The following is a 22,016-nucleotide window of genomic DNA, read 5'->3' as shown; positions in this document are numbered from 1 at the left end:
CAATTCGCCAGATGTTTTCAAGAGATAATTAGATATAGCTCTTAGAATCAAGGGATATGGAGAGAAAGCTGGAACAGGTTACTGATTTTTGGATGATCAGCCATGATCATATTGAATGGCGGTGCTGGCTCTAAGGGCCGAATGTCCTTTGCCTCAGAGGGCAGTGGAGGCAGGTTCTCTGGATGCTTGCACGAGAGAGCTAGATAGGGCTCTTAAAGATAGCAGAGTCAGGGGATATGGGGAGAAGGCAGGAACGGGGTACTGATAGGGGATGATCAGCCATGATCACATTGAATGACGGTGCTGGCTCGAAGGGCCGAATGTCCTACTCCTGCACCTATTTTACACGTTTCTATGTTAAAACTGCTCAGAGGGCAGTTTAGAGGAGGGATCATGGCAATAAAGAATGTCTCATTTGAAGGAAACATTTGAAGGATAATTGATTTGCTATCTTGCCTTTAGCATAAACAAATTTTGCTGCCCAATTAATCTGGTGCACCAGTTACTCCAGCATTTTATGGCTATCTTCAGTGTATAACCAGCATTTGCAATTACACATCGACACATGAAGTGTACAACTACAGTTTCTGAAGGGACCCAGAGTGCTGGAGTACTTCAGCAGGTCAGGCAGCATTTCTGGAGAACATTGATCGGTGACGTTTCTGCTTCAGACCAAGTGGAGACTCCAGTCCATATTCCAAACAAAATACTTCGCTCGAGTTCAATTTCCAGACATATTTGAATACAGGGGCCAAATCCAACCTTGCTCACCTTAGACATGGGGGGGGGGGAGAGGAAGAGACACAGAGGGAATTAGTGGGTGAAAAGGATTGCCCAACTTACGACAGCGTCTTCATATAGCGGACTCTTGTCCGGGAGAGGGCCGCACTCCACGTCCCTCCCATTGAGGAGGTCAGTTTCCGGGGACTGGTCCAAGGCGGCCTTGCCTTGCTGGGTCAACAACATTTGGCCCGTTGGCTCCTTCTGGCCCGTGGCCTCCCCGTTGCCCACGTCCATAGTCTCCGGCTGATCAGCTGCCAGAGCTCCAACACAGCGGAGAGACAGGTGGTTCTTCCCCTCACTGCCCTCCTCCTCCCCCCTGAGTCCTCTTAAATTGCCATGCTAAGTGAAGTGCTTCCCAACCGAACTGGGCGCCTTAAAGGAGTTCTCTTTTTAATTAGTCCTGCCTCCCGATAACCAACTCCTTGGTAGTTAATCTATAATTAGCTCAATATTAAGTCTCGGTTTTGGACATCTAATTTGGAAGCATTCTCGCTAATCCAAAACTTCACGAGCGACCCAAGTCTCTCCCTCCCCCCCCCTCTCTCTCTCTCGCCACTTAACAGAATACCGGGCAAAATCCCAACCACTCGCCCTCCTTGCACTAAATTAAACAATTAGCACCTGCTCATCGCACGCCCACATTTACTAACAGGGCAGATTACATTACTCTTGAGATCTGCTACTGTAAATTGCTTTCCATTGCACGAAGCGCACAAACAGAATCATATTATGCGCTGGAAAAAAAAATAGATTGGGAAGGCAAACTCGGGAGAGTTGGAAAGGCTTCCCCCACTTTAAGAAAATTTGCCTCGGAATTACGATTATTTGCAAAGGGAAGGATTTTGTGTGTGTGGTAAATGATAGAAACGTGGAAAATAGGTGCAGGAGGAGGCCATTCGGCCCTTCGAGCCAGCACCGCCATTCATTGTGATCATCCTCAATCAATAACCCGTGCCTGCCTTCTCCCCATATCCATTGACTCCACTAGCCCCTAGAGCTCTATCTAACTCTGATGGGGTAACTCTGCGGGTCAGGCAGCATCTCTGGAGGAAAAATGATGGGTGGCGTTTCTGGTCGGGACCCTTCTTCAGACTTGAAAGGGTTTTGTTTTTGAATTGTTGAGTTAGGATGGGGTTAGGAGAAGAGAGACAGATCCCCCAGAATTGAGTCTGAAGATGGGTCTCGACCCGACCCGAAACGTCACCCATTCCTTCTCTCCAGAGATGCTGCCTGTCCCGCTGAGTTACTCCATAGCATTTTGCGTCTATCTTCGATTTAAACCAGCATCTGCAGTTCCTTTCCTACACAGCCACGATTGAATGGCGGGGCAGACTTGATGGGCCGAATGGCCTAATTCGACACCTATTACTTATGATCTTACGAGTTGGTATCGTGCACCGAGGTTAGATCGTTTAAGAAGGAACTGCAGATGCTGGAAAATCGAAGGTAGACAAAAATGCTGGAGAAACTCAGCGGGTGCAGCAGCATCTATGGAGCGAAGTTCCTTCGCTCCATAGATGCTGCTGCACCCTCTGAGTTTTTCCAGCATTTTTGTCTACCGAGGTTAAATCTCTGGGCTCGACGTGGGGTCGCCCCCGTCATTTTTGGTGTGTTGTGCTGTTACTGGGTCGTGCACTGATCAAAATAACAAGTTGGATCTCGGTGCAGTCACCTGATGCTGTTGTTGTTGTACACATCTACACCTGTTGTCCAGCGTTGCTGAGAGGAGACCGCCAGCATCAACAAAACAAAACAACCCCGCAAAATGTTTCAGAAGCAATTAGGCAGGTACATGGATAGTGGACAGGTTTAGATTATTGATATGGGCCAAACGCGGGCAGGTGGGACTAGTGCAGAGGGGACTGGTGCAGGTGGGATTAGTTTAGGTGGGACTGGTGCAGGTGGGACGTGCTGGTCGGTGTGGGCAAGTTGAGCCGAAGGGCCTTTTTCCATGCTATATCACTCACTCTATGGAAGAGCGGTAGAGTTGCTGCCTCACAGCGCCAGAGACCCGGGTTCGAGCCTGACAACGGGCGCCGTCTGTACTGAGTCTTGGTCTACACGTAAATTGTCCCCAGTGTGTGCGTGTGTGTGTATATAGGACAGTGTTATTGTGCGGGGATCGCTGGTTGGTGCGGACTCGGTGGGCCGAAGGGCCTGTTTCCGCGCTGTATCTCTCAACTATGAACGACTCTAAACAGAAAACGGACATAGAAACAGAAAGGCAAAGCTATCTTGAGCAGAACACCAACACGTTGGGTGAACATCAACAGGTCTGGAAGTAACTGTGACCCCCCCCTCCCCGTCCAAACATTCTCTGTTTATTCCCTCCACAGATGCTGCCTGGCCCGCTGAGTTCCTCCAGTACTTTGTGTGTTTTTTTCCCCTTAAGAATCCAACACCTGCAGTTTATTCCGACTGCAGGAGAGCTCGCATATCCAATTAAAGTTAGACACAAGAACGCTGGAGTAACTCAGCGGGCGAGGCAGCAACTCTGGAGGGAAGGAATGGGCGACGTTTCGGGTCGAGACGGCCATTCCTTCTCTCCACAGATGCTGCCTCGTCCGCTGAGTAACTCCAGCAATTTTATGTCCACCTTCGATTTAAACCAGCATCTGCAGTTCTTTCTTACACATTTCTTATCCAATTGCCCACTCGCAGAGCGCAGACACCTTTGGAGAACTGGAAGGTCGCAAAGTGCTTCTTGAAGTGGTCAGCGGCTACAAAGAGCAGAGTTTGGCAGCTGCCTAATGAAGTTATTGACACAATGATTCACCCCATCCACAGCCTTCTGTGACAGCTGCAGTCCCGATTAAAGTTAGCCGGGAGGGAGTTTATAACACCAGTTCTATGGGGGGGGGAATAGACAGCGGGAACTCCCTGATTATTTCTCGATAGCTGGCTCTTTCCACAGTAGGATTCCATGTCTGAGATGAGAATTGAATTATCTGCTTGGAATCCCTGTGGAGGCCAAGTCAATGGATATTGTTAGGGCAGAGATAGGTCGATTCTTGATTAGAAACATAGACAATAGGTGCAGGAGTAGGCCATTCAGCCCCGTCGAGCCAGCACCGCCATTCAATATGACCATGCCTGATCATCTAGAATCAATACCCTATTCCTGCTTCCCCCCCATATCCCTTGATACCGTTAGCACTAATATTTTAACTCTCTCTTGAATACATCCAGTAAAGTGATCTCCACTGCTTTCTGTGGCAGAGAATTCCACTGATTCACAATTCTCTGGGTGAAAACGTTTTTCCTCATCTCAGTCCTAAATGGCCTACCCCTTATTCTTAAACTGCATCCCCTGGTTCTGGACTCCCCCCAACATTGGGAATTTTTTTTCCTGCATCTAGCCTGTCCAATCCTTTGTGGGGTTATGGGGAGAAGGCAGGAGAAAGGGGTCGAGAGGGAAAGATAGATCAGCCATGATTGAATGGCAGAGAAGATTTGATGGGCCGATGGCTCATATTCTGCTCCTACAACTTATGAAAATATACTTTCAGGATTGCAAGGAACTGGGAATATGTGGAGAAAGTTTTCAAAGGGCTGGCATGGGGTTCAATGGGCTGAATATACCTCCCTCTTGTTTTCGTTAGTTTATACAGTCTGTTAGACTGGCTTTCTAGTTACAAAAGTAATCAATAACATTGATAAGTCTGCCGCAAAGTAGTGGTTAGAATAACTTGGCATCATCCTCCCCCTCCCCCTCCCCCTCCCCCTTCCCTCCTTGCCCTCTTCCATCTCCCTAGTCTCTTTTTTAAGGACCAAATATGTTCTTCAGTCATAATAATGGTCTGGTCATACTCATAGAACCATAGGTCCACACCGCACAGAAACAGGCTCTTCAACAAGCCAAGCCGATCAACATGCCTGACCAAGGTTTCCCAACCTGGGGTAAATTTACCCCCTAGGGGTTAAACTTTGCCTACCCAGGGGGTAAATTTGTTGATTCTGGATTTGTACATATCTTTTCTCATTGACTGACTGTGTTTGGTTCTGGTATACCGGTATCTGTTCATCATTACTTGTTCATAAATAAGTGAAATAACATTGTTTTTGTGTGATTAAAGTTGCCAGGGGTAAACGGGACAAAAAAGGTTGGGGTCCCCTGTGCTCACCCCACCTGTCAATGTTTGGCCCACATCCCTTTAAACCTTTCCTATCCATGCACCTATCCACGGTTTCCCACTGAAAACTCGTTCAACAAGGCACAGTATTTTCATTGTGTAGGAAGGAACTGCAGATGCTGGTTTACACCGAAGATAGACACAAAATGCTGGAGTAACTCAGCAGGTCAGGCAGCATCTCAGGAGAGAAGGAATGGGTGACGTTTCGGGTGGGAACCCTTCTTCAGACTTGCTTTATCCTGGCCTTTTCTTACCTCCAGTTCCCTCCCCTTTACTTTCTGTCTGAAGAAGGGTCCTGAGCTGAAACGTCACCTATCTTTTTTTTTTCTCCAGAGATGCTGCATGAACCGTTGAGTAACAAAGGGGGGCCCGGCATGGGGGGGGGGGGGGGGGCGCAGAGGACAAAAGGGGACCTGTGGGGGGGGGGGGGGGGGGGGGGGGCTGGGGGAGGGGGTTAGGGGGGGGGCAAAGAAGGGATAAGTATCTCTTGTAACTGTGTTGGCCCCTTTGTGGCAACTGTTTTGTGTACTCTGCATGCAAAAAAACAAAGAACACCACTGCACCCTAGCTAGCATCTAGCTTGTATCAAGTGACAATAAAGTATCGTGAAATCCTCATCTATCTCCTAGACCTCAATGTTTAATTTGTAATGAGTGGAGATTGAATGTGATGTCAACTTCATGAAATAATATTTACAGTTTGACCTGCAAATGCCAGGACATAACTTCCCATCCTTGGTGATCTCTCACTTTATGACTAGAGCACTTTATCAATATTATTTGGTTTTACAATTGAAGCCTCGTCTGTGATTAAAGACAAGCCATTACAGAAATATTTTCACCGAGGTAACCCTTGTAGATAAATAGGCAGCATAAAAATAACTCCCGTGATAAACACTGTGCAGAAAGTACTTCCAATTGGCTTGATATTACTGCTGATTCTTAATCCCCTTAAGCCGAGTTGTTACCATGTAGAGGTGACTTCCTTGAAACATAAACGTTATGAAAAGCAGGAGAGGAAAATCTTCTTGTGAACGAACGACTTGTTAGTCGCTGGTTACTATTGACGGTGTTCTTGTGAAACTTTTCACAGCAGTGTTTAGAGTTTTCTGCAACTTGGGAAGAATTCACAAATAATTGCATGCACGACAATGTCTCGTGGGTGGAGTGGCAATCAAGTGCAATAAAAACAGGAAATGCTGGAAAATCTCAGCAGGTCAGGCAGTATCTGTGGAAAAGAAACAAATGCTGATCTGCAATCCTTTTGACAAAAGAGGGACAGAGAGAGAGATACAGGAGACTGCCGAAGATGGAATCTGGACCAACAAGTTTAATTTAGTTTAGTTTAGTTTAGTTCACGCCGACCATCGATCCCAGTGCACTAATTCTCTGTTATCTCACTTTTTCATCCAGCATTCTGGGGGCAATTTTCAGAAGCCAATTAACCTAGAAAAACTGCACGCCTTTGGAATGGTCTCTGTACTGTACTGTACACTGACAATGACAATTAAAATTGAATCTGAATCTGAAACCAGAGCACCCGGAGAAAACCCACTCGGTCACAGGGAGAGCGCGCAAACTCTGCTCAGACAGCACCTGTAATCAGGATGGAACCGGGGTCTCTGGTGCTGTGAGGCAGCAAATCTATCGTTGCGCCACCGTGCTGTTTTCTGCAAGAAAGAGCATGATGAAAGAGTTTTGTGCACAGCCTTAGAATCTAATACAAAGGGCAAAACCATTGCTGCCAAAGTTGCTGCCTTGCTGCCGAAATTTGACAACGCTCTCGTGAAACCATTTGATATGGTTGTGGTTGGTAAATGAGCCGTATAACCAGTGCTTATTTTCGTCACGGCTGCACGCACGTGGCTACCACTTGGCATCGCTTAATTCCATGCCCCATTTACAATGTGTAGGAAGGAACTGCAGACGCTGATTTAAACCGAAGATAGACACTAAAAGCTGGAGTAAGTCAGCGGTTCAGACAGACGGCATCTCTGTTGTTGTCTTGTCTCACGCTGTCTGACCCGCTGAGTAACTTCTGCTTTTTGTGTCTATCCCCATTTATAATAGCTCAGTCCAGCACACTCTGGTTGATGTCAAAAGATGAACCAGGAGTCGAGAGAATCAAGAATCAGAAGTCAAGAGTATTTAGTTGTTATATCTACCGAAACAGAGTAATGAAATTCTTAATTGCAGCACCATAAACACGGTACTCAATGGATAACATAATTAAAATAACACATTAAAACAAACAAAAAATGTTCAATAAATTTAAAAAAAGACAATATTAGTGCAAAGCAAAAGACCTTGATACAACCCAGACAACCCATTCTGAAGGCTACAGGTTTCTAAGTTAATTGGCTTTGGTAAAATTGTATATTAAACATAGAAATGAAGATAATAGGTGCAGGAGTAGGCCATTCGGCCCTTGGAGCCAGCACCGCCATTCAATGATCATGGCTGATCATCCAAAATCAGTACCCTGTTCCTGCTTTCTCCCCAATATCCCTTGATTCCATTAGCCCTAAGAGTTATATCTACCTCTCTCTTGAAAACATCCAGTGAATTAGTGGAGAATTCCACAGATTTACAACTCTCTGGGTGAAAAGGTTTTTCCTCATCTCAGTGCTAAACGGCCTACACTTTATTCGTAAACTTACATTTTTCCTGCACCTTGCCTGTACAATCGCTGAAGAATTTTAAATGTTTCTATATATAGAATATTCTTATATTGTCTCTAGTGTGTAGGAAAGTGCTAGTGTACATTGGTTGGCGTGGACTTGGTGGGCTGAAGGGCCTGTTTCCGCGTTTGATCTCTAAAGTCTAAAGTTTATGGGTCAAAGTTCAGTACCCACAGTCTTTCTTGACACTTCCCACAACTGCTACACACTGCTGGATGAAGTCTAAACGATTTAATCTGATAGGTTTTAATCTCCGATTGCAAATTTAATTCTAGGTTCTTTGGGCAATTTGCTTTCATGGTCCCTGTCTCTTGAGAAGCACAACCCAAGTTGGTTGTTTAACCTGGTGATATCGAGCTACCCAAGCACAAATTGCCCACAAATTTATACCGTTTTCTAAGGTGCTCTTTGTTGTGAAGCAGTTTACAAATAAATCAGAAAATGCTGGATAGACATAGGCTTTGTAAGCAAAGGAACTTCTAATTACAAGTTTGGATGTTTCTTTCTCTGGAAATTGACTGGTGAAAGAATATTAGACTAGATACATTAGGAGTTGAGGGATTATTGTAATATTCCATATGGAGAAACAAAGAACTGCAGATGCTGGTTTATACCTAAAATAGACGCAAAGTGCTGGAGTAATATAACGGGTCATGCAGCACCGTAGGAGATGTTTCAGGTCAGGGGACCCGTCACTAGGCTTTTTTTTCCAGTGATGCTGCCTGAGCCGTTGAGTTACTCCAGCACTTTGTATCTATCATTGGAATATTCAAGCCTGTCTTCCTGATAAATTTGCATTTATCTCTCATTGATTGATGCACAAGTTCCATGATTAATCCCAATAACAATAATAATAATTCTGCGGCACGGTGGCACAGCGGTAGAGTTGCTGCCTGAAGGGCCTGTCCCACCGTACGAGCTAATTCAAGAGTTCTCCCGAGTTTCCTCTGATTCGAACTCAGAGAGTTACGGTAATGGCCGCTCGTAGGTACTCGGGGCTCTCGTGGACATTTTTCAACATGTTGAAAAATCTTCACGAGTCTTCACGAGCTTACCGCGTTTCCCGAGTACCTGCCGTTAGCGTTACGAGCCGCTAAGAGACGTCCCGAGCACCGACATACCAGCTACGTACATTCTACGTGCTTACCACGAGTTTGATTTTGTTTTTAATTTGGGAGAGCTCTTGAATTACCTCGTACAGTGGGACAGCCCCTTTACAGCACCAGAGATCTGACTACGGGTGCTGTCTCTATGGAGTTTGTATGTTCTCCCTGTGACCCGCGTGGGTTTTTTCTGATTGCTCCGGTGTCCTCCCATACTCCAGGTTTGTAGGTTAATTGGCTTCGGTAAAAATTGTAAATTGCCCCTAGTGTGTAGGATAGTGTGAGTGTGTGGGGATTGCTGGTCGGCGCGGCCTCGGAGTGCCGAAGGGATGTTTGCTCTCTAAAGCTGAAACTAAAACTTAATGAGGAAACAACCATTTCTATAACTCTAACCTCACGACAATTCAGAAAATAAGATTTAAGCAGATGTGGTTAAATGTTCTAAGCAGACAAGAAAATTGATACTAAAGATAGAAACATTAGACGTGTGACCCAGAGGCTTGGTCATAGAGATAAGTCCTGATGGATGGTATAAAGCAAAAGATGCAGAGGGAACCAAAGGGATAAAACATGACTAATGCTATTAACTCCAGGGCTTCCAGTAAAGTGAGGGGTAGCTTGTTGGTTCCTTGCATTAAAAGGATGTGCCTTGCAAATCTAACGCCAAAACAGTCAGCTATTTTTATAACCAGAACATTCCACTTTCATGAGATAGGAATGAATCGATGAGAATTGATTGGGGCGGCACGGTGGCTCAGCGGTAGAGTTACTGCCTCACAGCGCCACGAACCAGAGTTCGATCCTGACTATGAGTGCTGTCTGTACAGAGTTTGTACGTTCTCCCCGTGACCACATGGGTTTTCTGCGGGTGCTCTGGCTTCCTCCCACACTCCAAAGACGTAGCTTATAGACAATAGACAATAGGTGCAGGAGTAGGCCATTCGGCCCTTCGAGCCAGCACCGCCATTCAATGTGATCATGGCTGATCTTCCACAATCAGTACCCCGTTCTTGCCTTCTCCCCAAATCCTTTGCAACCGCTAACTTTAAGAGCTATATCTAACTCTCTCTTGAAAGCATCCAGAGAATAGACAATAGCTTAATTGACTTTGATTAGATTGTAAATTGTCCCTAGTGTGTAGGATAGTGTTAGTGTACGGGGTGATTGCTGGTCAGCGTGGACAAGGTTAAGCAAAATACCTTACTGTTACAAAACCATTGAATTGTTAGGAAGTCACAGTCACACAGCACGGCCCAACTTGCCCATGCCGACCAAGATCCACTGCCTCATATCCCTCTAAACCAGAGAAATTGGCCTCCATTGCCTTCTGCAGCAGAGAATTTCACAGATTCACAACTCTCTGGGTGACAAAAACCGCACAGATTCACAACTCTGGATATATGCCTGCTTTCATGCCAGAACTAATACTCCTCGCATGGACATAACGCTGGAGAAACAGTGGGACAGGCAGCATCTCTGGAGTAAAGGAATAGGTGACGTTACCAGTCCAGACCCTTCATCAGACCGTTCTATCTAATTTTTTTAGTTAAGTTTAGAGATACAGCGCGGAAACAGGCCCTTCAGCCTACCGAGTCCCTGCCGACAAGCGAACCCCACACACTAACACTGTCCAACACACACAAGGGACAATTTAAAGTCTTTGCCTAAACCAATTAACCTACAAACCTGCACGTCTTTGGAGTGTGGGAGGAAAGCGGAGCACCTGGGGAAAACCCACGCAGGTCACGGGGAGTACGTACAAACTCCACACAGGCAGCACCCGTGGTCAGGATCGAACCCGGGTCTCTGGCGCTGTGAGGCAGCAACTATACTGCTGCACCACCCTGCCTCATAATACTCCTCCTCCTTTACCTGACCACAAGAAACCATTATCTTGGTCGAGGCAATTTACTTAGAAATTTATCAGGAACTTTCAAAAATTGCATTGATATTGTTGGTCTCGCAACGTTGTGCCAACTACCACATTAGACCATAGAAACATAGAAAATAGGTGCAGGAGTAGGCCATTCGGCCCTTCGAGCCTGCACCACCATTCAATATGATCATGGCTGATCATCCAACTCAGTATCCTGTACCTGCCTTCTCTCCATACCCCCTGATCCCTTTAGCCACAAGGGCCACATCTAACTCCCTGTTAAATATAGCCAATGAACTGGCCTCAACTACCTTCTGTGGCAGAGAGTTCCAGAGATTCACCACTCTCTGTGTGAAAAATGTTTTTCTCATCTCGGTCCTAAAGGATCTTCCCTCTATCCTTAAGCTGTGACCCCTTGTCCTGAACTTCCCCAACATCGGGAACAATCTTCCTGCATCTAGCCTGTCCAACCCCTTAAGAATTTTGTAAGTTTCTCTAAGATCCCCCCTCAATCTCCTTGATGGATCAGAATACATGGTGCTCCTGCTTAGTTGGGAGGGAGGTGGATGGGGACATTGGGTCTGGGGCTGTATAAATCATCCTTCATGCCCCTGCTTTCTCCACAAGTACAGAATGTACAGAAAATTGCAACTTTATCCAGAAGATGAATTGTCGATTCCTCATTCTTTTATCCAACCTATATTTCATCATCGTCTTAAATTTAAGGAGAACCGTTTTTATCTCCAACCTACTGGAAATTATGCTGACAGGCCATCCTAACATTATCTTGGAATATCTATTTCAGGACTCGTGAGATCTAATTCTAATGACTGGGCTTCTTAGGAGAGTCAGATGAAAAGAATGAACCCATTTTCCAAAGGAAGAATCGGCTTAGCTCCAAAAAACTAAATTCATGCAAAAGATTGAATGGTAGACATTTAAAGAGGCTATTTGGCCCCTCGTGTTCATGCTGGATTTTATCCAGGATTCATCAGTTCATAGGACACAGGAGCAGATGGGGCGGCAGGGTGGTGCAGCGGTAGGGTTGATGCCTTACGGCGCCAGAGACCCGGGTTTGATCCTGACTACGGGCGCAGTCTATACGGAGTTTGTGACCTGCGTGGGTTTTCTCCGGGATCTGTGGTTTCCTCCCACAGTCCAAAGACGTACAGGTTTGTACGTTAATTGGCTCGGTATAATTGTAAATTGTCTCTAGTGTGTGTAGGTTAGTGCTAGTGTACGGGGATCGCTGGTCGGAGCAGATTCGATGGGCCGAAGGGTCTGTTTCCACTCTGTATCTCTAAACTAAACTCAACTCAGCTAAATTAGGCCAATCAGTCCATGGAATCTACTCCATTCAATCATGGCTGATCTATCTTTCCCTCTCAAACGCATTCTCCTGTCTTCTCCCCATAAGCCATGACACCCTTACCAATCAAGTATCTGTCAATCTCCAATGACTAGGCCTACACAGCCTTCTGCGGCAATTAATTCCACAGATTCACCAAATAAATCCCTCCTCATCTCCATTCTAAAGGTATATCCTTTCATTCTGAGGCTGTGGCCTCTGGTCCTAGACTCTCCCACTAGTGTAAACATCCTCTCCACGTCCACTCTATCCAGGCCTTTCGCTATTTGGTAAGTTTCAATGAGGTCCCCCATCAACCTGCTAAACTTCAGCGAGTACAGGCCCAGTGGCCTCAAACTCTCATCATTCGTCAACCCAAATTATTCCTGGGATCATGCACCTTGGGCCTCTGTCCTTTATTCTGAGTCTGTGGCCTCTGGTCTTAGACTCTCCCACGAGTGGATTAGGTTGGTGCTTATTCCTCCTCCCTTTCTTTTCTCCAACATCATTATGCTGAGTTTTACCCAGCCGATTACATGCTCATCTCTGAAAACAGTCAGGGTGCCTCAAGCTGTCTGCCAAGTCTCGATCATAAAACATCGTCTGACATTTTCGTGCAGTATTTTTTCGGAGGTGTTGTGTTTCAGAGAACACCAAGGCCCTAAAAACTTGATCTGGCAGACAGAGACTCCAGGGCTGTTCAAAATAAGAGATACCATTCTTCTGATGTCTGGGCCAACACCACCAAAATACATTAATTGGATACTTATCCCGATGCTGCTTATAGGACATTTTATTATGTTGTTACTCTTAACATATGTAAGGCCATGACTGCTAGTGCTTCGGTTCATCCTGAAGATGTGAAAGGAACACATCAATGTATGGTCTTCCATACTTTAGAAGGGTATATTAACATAGAAACATAGAAAATAGGTGCAGGAGTAGGCCATTCAGCCCTTCGAGCCAGCTCGGCCATTCAATATGATAATACACAATAGACAATAGACAATAGGTGCAGGAGTAGGCCATTCGGCCCTTCGAGCCAGCACCGCCATTCAATGTGATCAAAGCTGATCATCCCCAATCAGTACCCCATTCCTGCCTTCTCCCCATATCCCCTGACTCCGCTATCTTTAAGTGCCCTATCCAGCTCTCTCTTGAAAGTATCCAGAGAAAATATCCATGATCATGGCTGATCATTCAGAATCAGTACCCCGTTCCTGCTTTCTCCCCATATCTCTTTATTCCGTTAGCCCTAAGAGCTATATCTAACTCTCTCTTGAATACATCCAGTGAATTGGCTTCCACTGCCTTCTGTGGCAGAGAATTCCACAGACTCACAACTCTCTGGGTGAAAAAGTTTTTCCTCCTCTCAGTCCTAAATGGCCTACTCTTTATTCTTAAACTGTGACCCCGGGTTCTAGGCAGCGGAGGCCAATTCGCTGGATGTATTTAAGAGAGAGTTAGATATTGCTCTTAGGGCTAACGGAATCAAGGGATATGGGGAGAAAGCAGGAACACGGAATTTGTAAGATCTTCCCGTGACCTGCTTGGGTTATCTCCGAGATCTTCGGTTTCCTCCCACAAGCCAAAGACGTGCAGGTATGTAGGTTAATTGGCTTGGTATAAATGTAGAAATTGTCCCTAGTGGGTGTAGGATTGTGTTAGTATGCGGGGATCGCTGGTTGGCGAGCGAAAGGCCCGCTTCCGCGCTAACTAAACTAAACTAAACCCGACTGGATAGAAGGATGGTACACCTGAAAAATACTTCATCCCATTCATAATGGTGCAGAGATCTTTCCAAATCACCAGAATAATCACATGTAGATAAACTAATCCAGCAGCAAGATAAACGACCTAATTGGCGAGTTTAGAAGAGTTTGCCCTCGACATACTAACAGCATGGTCGACACAAGGTCCTAGGAGGTCTTTGTAACTCTCCTTCATGCTCAAGAGTAGTCCCCACGTACTCGAGGCCTCAGCTACATCACGGCGTGTTTTTCAACATGCTGAAAAATGCCCGCGAGTAAAAAAAGGTCACAATGGAAAATATCGGTATTTTTTTTACTCGTAGGTTTAGTCGAAGTAGGTCGTAGTAGGTCGGCATGTTAGTCGTAGGTAATCGAGGGTAGTCGAAGGTAGTCGAAGGTATTCGTAGATAGTCTTCAACATAGTCGAAGGGAGGTCGAAGGGAGATCGAAGGAGGTCGTCTTCACTCTCCACTATTCGGTGTCCAATTTTCCCAAAGCTAGCCGCAGCTAGTCGTAGCTTGTCGTAGCTAATCAAAGCTGGTCTTCAACATAGTCGAAGGAGGACGAAGGGGGTCTTCTACATAGTCGAAGGAGGTCCTCATCATGACACTTTTTCAAACTCTCCTAAACTCTTCTAAACTCGCCGCAGTGGGACAGCCCCTTGAGCACATCTTAATTCCTAAATGGGTGTATTCACATTCTAAGACTGTCTTAGCTCCAGCTAGGAGACTCAGCCTCTGAACATCTACTCTGCCAATCCCTGGAAAAATAGGAGTTAATGTTCGGAACCATGGGGACCAAGAGTGTATTATAGACTTTGAAGACAAAAGAATATTTCAGTTAGCAGCTGCTTCCCATCAATGGTAACAACCAACATTTGTCAAAAACGAATGGAGGTTAATGCTTTACTGACCACAAAGTCTCCTAGACAAACGGTTTTTTATCTCATCTCCCTTCCTCTTGTTATTTAAGTGTAGACAAAATGAAAGGAGTTTTCAACCCATGTATTGGCCTGGCTTTTCTCAATTAATTAAACAATGTTACTCCTCTTAACTATTTGACATGTCTCCCTCTATTTTTTTTTAACCAAATAAGGGAATCTTTGCGACTAATGAAATAAGATTGAAGGAGTTGAAATATCAATAGTATCAAAGCTGAAGCCTGCATTGCACAGGGTGTGGAGAGAGAAGGACTGAGCTGGGAAGGATGGACCAGATAATGTGAGTGAGTTAGCTTGAAGACACAAGGAACTGCAGATGCTCTTGTGTCAAAGATTAGTACGGGTGTCATGGGTTATGCGGAGAAGGCAGGGGAGTGGGGTGAGGAGGGAGAGATAGATCAGCCATGATTAAATGGCAGAGTAGACTTGCACCACTTTAGAAACTGGAAAAGTTTAGAAAATCACCATAAATATCATAAACTGGGTAAATATCATAAACTGGGTATTCAAATGACGTCACGCGCTCCAGACGGCTGTGCGGACGCATGACGGTGCGCGCGACAGTCACTATCGGCCTGTCGTGTAAATAGCGGCCAAGTGGGACAGGCCCTTTAGACCTCCCCCTGAACAGACTGTTGGCCTTCTACTCTAATGTCTCCCAGTGTGTGTTTGGCAATGGTCCAACAAAGAGCTTTGGAGCATTTCACAACATGAAGGGAATTGGATAAGTATCAGTTAACATTGTCATTGTGGTCACCGGATGCAATTCATCACGCCGACATCCAAAAGATGGTTGGACAAGGTACCAACAGCCTAACGTGAACCGACCCCCTTGATTTATTTGGATGAAGGAACTGAGATGCTGGTACATACTGAAGATAGACACAAAGTCTCAGCGGGTCAGGTAGCGTCTCCGGAGAAAAAGGATAGGCGAAGTTTCGGGTCGGGACCTTTCTTCAGTCTCAACGGTAGGGCTAACGTGGGCGCTGGTCACTTCTTCAGTTTGACCCGACACATCACCCACCCATTTTCTCCACAGATGCTGCCTGACCCGCTGAGTTACTCCAGCATTTTTGTGTCTATGCTTGATTCAATGGCCAATCTTGAGTTCTGACGTCGTCAACTTGTAAAGCACTGAGTGAAGGTGATACTTTCACCTCTGCCGTTAACAGCGTCAGTTAAACACGTCAACATATCGTGGTATCGTGCTATTGTAATGCAGTGTTGTTATTATTCATAATGAAGATGTACAGTCTAGGTGATGTCTGCTGTATGATTTGTGCAAAAACAGAGGATTTCACTCTAACTCGGTACGTGACATTAAAGTATCAATTAATTATTGAACTATTATTTTGAATGTGGTAATAAGGAAATTCTAATTCATGGTTTTACAGCCTAATTGTTTTAATTTAGTTTAGTTTAGTTTAATTTAGAGACACAGCGTGGTAACAGGCCCTTCAGCCCACCAAGTCCACGCTGCCCAGAGATCCCTGCACACTAACACTATCCTACACACTAGGGACTATTTACATTTATACCAAGCCAATTAACCTACAAACCTGTACGTCTTTGGATTGTGGGAGGAAACCGAAGATCTCGAAGAAAACCCACGCAGGTCACGGGGATTAATACAATTTATTTGTTGTCATTTGAACCTCATTGAGGTTCAAACGAAATTTGGTTTCTGCAGTCACACACACAAGAAAAAGAACCAAGACTCAACACAATTTACACAGACATCCATTACAGCGAATCTCCTCCTCACTGTGATGGAAGGCAAAGTCTTATCTCTCCCCTGCACTCCTCGTTCTCCTCCCGATGTCAGAGTCAAAGCCACCGGCGGGTGATGGTAAGTAAGTCCCGCGTAACTAACGTACAAACTCCGTTCAGACAAGCACCCCTGGTCAGGATTGAACCTGGGTCTTTGGGGCTGTAAAGGTGCTACTGCTGCTCCACTGTACCACCCAGATCCGTCTGAAAGGATCCAAAATACTAATTCTCCTGTTTCAGCAGGTGGGGTCCCAGAGGACTGTCATGGCAAAATCCACAGAGCAGGTCAAATCAGAGACCTCTTGTTTCACTAAAACTTGCATGTTCGTGGTTTGTAGATGACTAACCAGAGAGCACTAAAGGTTTCTCCATTGATGCTTCCCCTCCACACCCAATCCCATATTAATGTTAGGGGGACCGATTTAATAGGTACCAGAGGGATAACTTTATTTACCCAAAGGGTGGTGGTATCTAAAACGAGCTTAGAGAGGAGGTGGTTGAGGCAGGTACTATCATAACATTCAAGAGATATTTGGACAGGTAACATAGAAACATAGAAAATAGGTGCAAGAGTAGGCCATTCGGCCCTTCGAGCCAGCACCGCCATTCAATATGATCATGGCTGATCATCCAAAATCAGTAACCCATTCCTGCTTTCTCCCCAGGTAGACAAAAAATGCTGGAGAAACTCAGCAGGTGAGGCAGCATCTGTGGAGAGAAGGAATAGGCGACGTTTCGGGTCGAGACTCTTGTTCAGACTGAAGAAGGGTCTCAACCCGAAATGTCGCCTATTCCTTCTCTCCATAGATGCTGCCTCGCCCGCTGAGATTCTCCAACATTGTTTGTCTACCTTCGATTTTTCCAGCATCTGCAGTTCTTTCTTAAAACAACATGCTTTCTCCCCAGGTACACAAAAAAGCTGGAGAAACTCAGTGGGTGTAGCAGCATCTATGGAGCGAAGGAAATAGGCAACGTTTCGGGCCTAAAACCCTTCCTCAGACTGATCTGAAGATTTTCCAGCATCTGCAGTTCCTTCTTAAACAAACTGCTTTCTCCCCATATCCCTTGATCCCATTAGCCCTAAGAGCTATATCTAACTCTCGTGAATACTACTTTGGCTTTGGGCATCGTTTTCTTGGTTGAGCGTTTATCCTGGTGTTATCGCACAAGTATTTTGTGTTTTAGTTGTAATTTCGGGTGGACATGGATGGAGAATCTCAATGAATGGCAAGATGGATGGAGAGCAAATGATTTCCAACTTCAAGAGAGAAACCTTGTACTTACCACAGATTCTGACTGCGCATATCCTATATCTTCAATCCTTTTTATCTTGATAATATCAACATTTTTGTTTGTAACCGGTTGTGAGCAGTGCACCTCATTGTGGAACATCGTGGGGTTTTCCAACGATTGTAGCTTCTCCATCGACTCTGGTTGGACGGCAGTGTCTCTCTTCCCCTCACCCTCGTTTGTATCTAAAGGAGGCAAGAATCGAGAACTTCTAAATGCAACGTTAGTTACACCTTAACGAAACCAAAAATGGTTCATATTTTTTTTAAAATCTGGAAACCTTTCATCAAAAATTGCCCAACTCCATCCTGCCTAAGTCCACCTGTTGCTAAAACCTTCATCCTTGCCAATGCTTCCACTGGACCTGTCTATTCCAGCACACACACTAAGGAACCTCACTAGTTCTGCCTTCAATGTATCCAAGGTAATCAGAATCTTTGCTGCCACCTCTTCATTTGGACCATTCCTTTCAACCTCATATCCTCATGTACACTGACCCTCACCAGGGTTCAAGATTCAAGATTCAGGATTCAAGTGATTCGAGAGAGTTTACTGTCATGTGTCCCTGATAGGACAATGAAATTCTTGCTTTGCTTCAGCACAACAGAACATAGTAGGCATTGACTGCAAAACAGATCAGTGTGTCCATATACCATTATATACGTATATACACACATGAATAAATAAACTGATAAAGTGCAAATAACAGATAATGGGCTATTAATGTTCAGAGTTTTGTCCGAGCCAGGTTTAATAGCTTGATGGCTGTGGGGAAGTAGCTAATTCTGAACCTGGTCGTTGCAGTCTTCAGGCTCCTGTACCTTCTACCTGAAGGTAGCAGGGAGATGAGTGTGTGGCCACGATGGTGTGGGTCCTTGATGATACTGCCAGCCTATTTGAGGCAGAGACTGTGATAAATTCATGGTTAAACACTGCTTTAGTTTAGTTTAGTTCAGAGATACAGCGCGGGGACAGGTCCTTCGGGCCACTGAGTCCGCCCTGACCAGCGATCACCCTCTACTGTACGCGCACTATCCTACACGTACACGCTACGGACAATTCCCAATTTTAATCCAAAGCCAATTAGCCGTCAAACCTGCACACCTTTAGCGTGTGGGAGGAAACTGGAGCTCCTGGAGAGAACTGTTGCGGTCACGGGGAGAACGTACAAACTCCGTACAGACAGGATCGAACCCGCATCTCTGGCGCTGTGGGGGGCAGCAACTCTACCGTTGTGCCACCGTGCCGCAGAACTTTAATATGCAATTATTTAAAAAACCCACCTCCCTCCATCTCAATGACCTCCAGACCTATATGGATAGGAAAGGTTTAGAGGGATGTGGACCAAATAGGACTAGCTTAGATGGAGCATTTTGGTCGGCATGGACAAGTTGGGCTGAAGGGCTTGGTTCATGACTCTATGACCTATAATCCTCAATGTTTAGTTTATAGTTAAGTGTACTGAGGGTAAAGTGAACATCTTTATTGTTACGTCTATTCAGTCAGCAGAGAGGCTGTCCATGATTACAATTGAGCGATCCACAATGTACAGATACATGATAAAGGGAATAATGTCTTGTGCGAGATAAAGTCCAGAAAGTCCAGTTAACGATTGTCTGAGGATCTCCAATGAGGTAGGTAGTAGCTTGGGACAGCTCTCTAGTTGTTGATAGGATGGTTCAGTTACCTGATCACAGGTGGGAAGAAACTGTCCCTGAATCTGGAACAGATTCACACTTCTGTACCTCTTGCCTGATGGGAGAGGGGAGAAGAGGGAGTGGCCAGGGTGCGACTGGTCCTTGATTATGCTGCTGGCCTTGCCGAGGCAGCGTGAAGTGTAGATGGAGTCAATGGAAGGGAGGTTGGTTTATGTGTGATGGTCCAGGCTGCGTCCACAACTCCCTACAATATCTTGCGATCTTACGCCACTCAGCCATCTCTGTTTTGAAGATAGACACAGAAAGCTGGAGTAACTTAACGGGTCAGGCAGCATCTCTGGAGAAAAGGAATAGGTGACATTTCGGGTCGAGACCCTTCCTCAGACTTCTTCTTCTTCTGTCGTGCGTCCTTTAGACCTGCAGCTCCGTTGAGGCGAGCCAGGCCAACATGTCATCGTCCAGGCCAATCAGCCCTCGTTCACCATTCGGTGGCCAGTGTTTGGGGCAACTGGTGACGATGTGCTCCACTGTCTGTGTTGGGTCCCCACACTCGCAGGAGGCGCTCACTGTCCATGATGCCCCACCTCTTCATCGCTACTCCATAGCGTCTGATGCCCGTCTTCAAGCGGTTGAGGGTTGTCCACTGCTTTCGGGGACAGGTCCTGGCCAGGGACGTCCATGGGGTCATCGATGTAATGGTGTAGCCTAGATGGTTCCGCTGACTTCCACTGGTCTCTCCATCTCGTCTTGACCCAGGAGGCCTTGGAAGCGTCAGTCGGTGTTGTGCAGAGCAGCTCTTGGGCTTGCGTGGCAAAGGGGCGACGTTGTGGTGTCTCTGTGACCATCTGATGGAGGAGGTGGGATTCACTGGTCTGTGCCTTTCGAGAGAGGGCCAGCGTGGCTGCTTCTCAGACTGGTTCCTTCCTATTGATTTTAGTCCATTTTCAGGCGTCCAGCTGCCAAGACTCTGAGGTGTGAAATTCCTCCCTTAAACTATTCTGGCCTTTTCCTGTTTTTATTTTGTGATAATCCCCATAGCCTTCCTCTTTGACCAGACTTCGGAACATCTGTCTTGTGTTGGTCAGGGTGATTTTTTTGTTTGAATTTATACTAAGGGATATTTTGTAATGGCAAAGATGTGCGACATTAATTTTAAATGTTTAGTGTTGTCTGAGTCATTCGTAACTGTCACTGTATGTCATGTCGTTACTTGTGGGCGGAGCACCAAGGCAAATTCCTTGTATGTGAATATTTGGCCAATAAACTTAATTACTTACTTATATTAAGCAACTGGTAGGCAAAAGTGCTGGAGAAACTCAGCGGGTGCAACAGCATCCTATGGAGCGAAGGAAATAGGCAACGTTTCGTCCCGAAACGTTGCCTATTTCCTTCGCTCTATAGATGCTGTTGCACCCGCTGAGTTTCTCCAGCACTTTTGCCTACCCTCGATTTTCCAGCATCTGCAGTTCCTTCTTAAATACATTGGGCAACTGAGTGGTTCATATAAAATAGCACTTTGGAGCCGATTGCCCCTGTCCCACTTAGGAAACCTGAACGGAAACCTCTGGAGACTTTGCGCCCCACACAAGGTTTCCGTGCGGTTCCCGGAGGTTTTTGTCAGTCTCCCTACCTGCTTCCACTACCTGCAACCTCCAGCAACCACCTGCAACCTCTGGGAACCGCACGGAAACCTTGGGTGGGGCGCAAAGTCTCCAGAGGTTTCCGTTCAGGTTTCCTAAGTGTCCCAGGGGCATTTTTTGTAGATGATTAGCCTGCTGTGGACAACAATGCAGAGTGTCAAATGATACATGGGAATTATGGAGCGAGACGGGTGCTCATAAATGTTCATCCAGTTTAGATTTGTTTAGAGGCACAAGTTGCTAGAGTACTTCAGCGAGACAGGCAACATCTCTGGAGAGAAGGAATGGCTGGCGTTCGGGCTGAGACCCTTCTTCAGACTCAGAGAGTCAGGGGAGAGGGAGACACAGAGATATTGAAGGTTGAGGAGTGAAAACACAGTGATCAAGGGAAATGTAGAATGGTAGACAAAAATGCTGGCGAAACTCAATGGGTGAGGCAGCATCTATGGAGCGAAGGAAATAGGCAACGTTTCGTCCCGAAACGTTGCCTATTTCCTTCGCTCCATAGATGCCGCCTCACCCGCTGAGTTTCTCCAGCATTTTTGTCTACCTTCGATTTTCCAGCATCTGCAGTTCCTTATTAAACAAATGTAGAATGGTACATCGTTAGCTGAGGGGAAGGTGACTACGAGGCATGCAATCAGTAATCATATTTAATCAGGTGGACAGTGGAACTAGTCGGTTAGTTCTTGGTTCTTGGTTCTTAGTTTCTTGGTCCTCCGAAATATTCCAAATGGAATTTAAACTGGAGTTTGGTGGAGGGAGGACTTAAGCCAGAAAGGGTTTTTGGGAAGAAAGAGCTACTTTAAATTTAGTTGCATCTGGTTGGGTAACTATAGTAGGGTGGAGATTATTCCATGCTTTAATTGTGCGGGGGAAGAACGAATTGCTGTACACATCTGTGTTGGTAGCTGGTATCACGAATTGGATTGAATTGGTTCAGAGATGCAGCATAGAAACAGGCCCCAGGGTCCACAGATTCCATTCCAACCATCGATCATCAGTTCACACTAGCTCTCTGCTATTCCACTTTCCAATTTTACA

At 45.7% G+C, this 22,016-nt stretch overlaps 1 protein-coding gene across 5 annotated transcripts in view; it reads right to left on the bottom strand.

Moving 5' to 3' along the window:
- The window catches only part of ano1 (anoctamin 1), a 173,824-nt gene that overhangs the window by 124,839 nt on the left and 26,969 nt on the right, over nt 1-22,016 (bottom strand). For all 5 annotated transcript variants that reach the window (XM_033038711.1, XM_033038714.1, XM_033038710.1 and 2 more), the window contains one exon: nt 17,669-17,859. In XM_033038711.1, the coding sequence (XP_032894602.1) occupies nt 17,669-17,859 (191 nt within the window). The remainder of the gene's footprint in view (nt 1-17,668; nt 17,860-22,016) is intronic.

The sequence above is a fragment of the Amblyraja radiata genome, chromosome 20 (genome assembly GCF_010909765.2).
Source record: "Amblyraja radiata isolate CabotCenter1 chromosome 20, sAmbRad1.1.pri, whole genome shotgun sequence".
Lineage (NCBI taxonomy): Eukaryota > Metazoa > Chordata > Chondrichthyes > Rajiformes > Rajidae > Amblyraja > Amblyraja radiata.
This window is presented reverse-complemented; position numbering and strand designations above follow the sequence as displayed.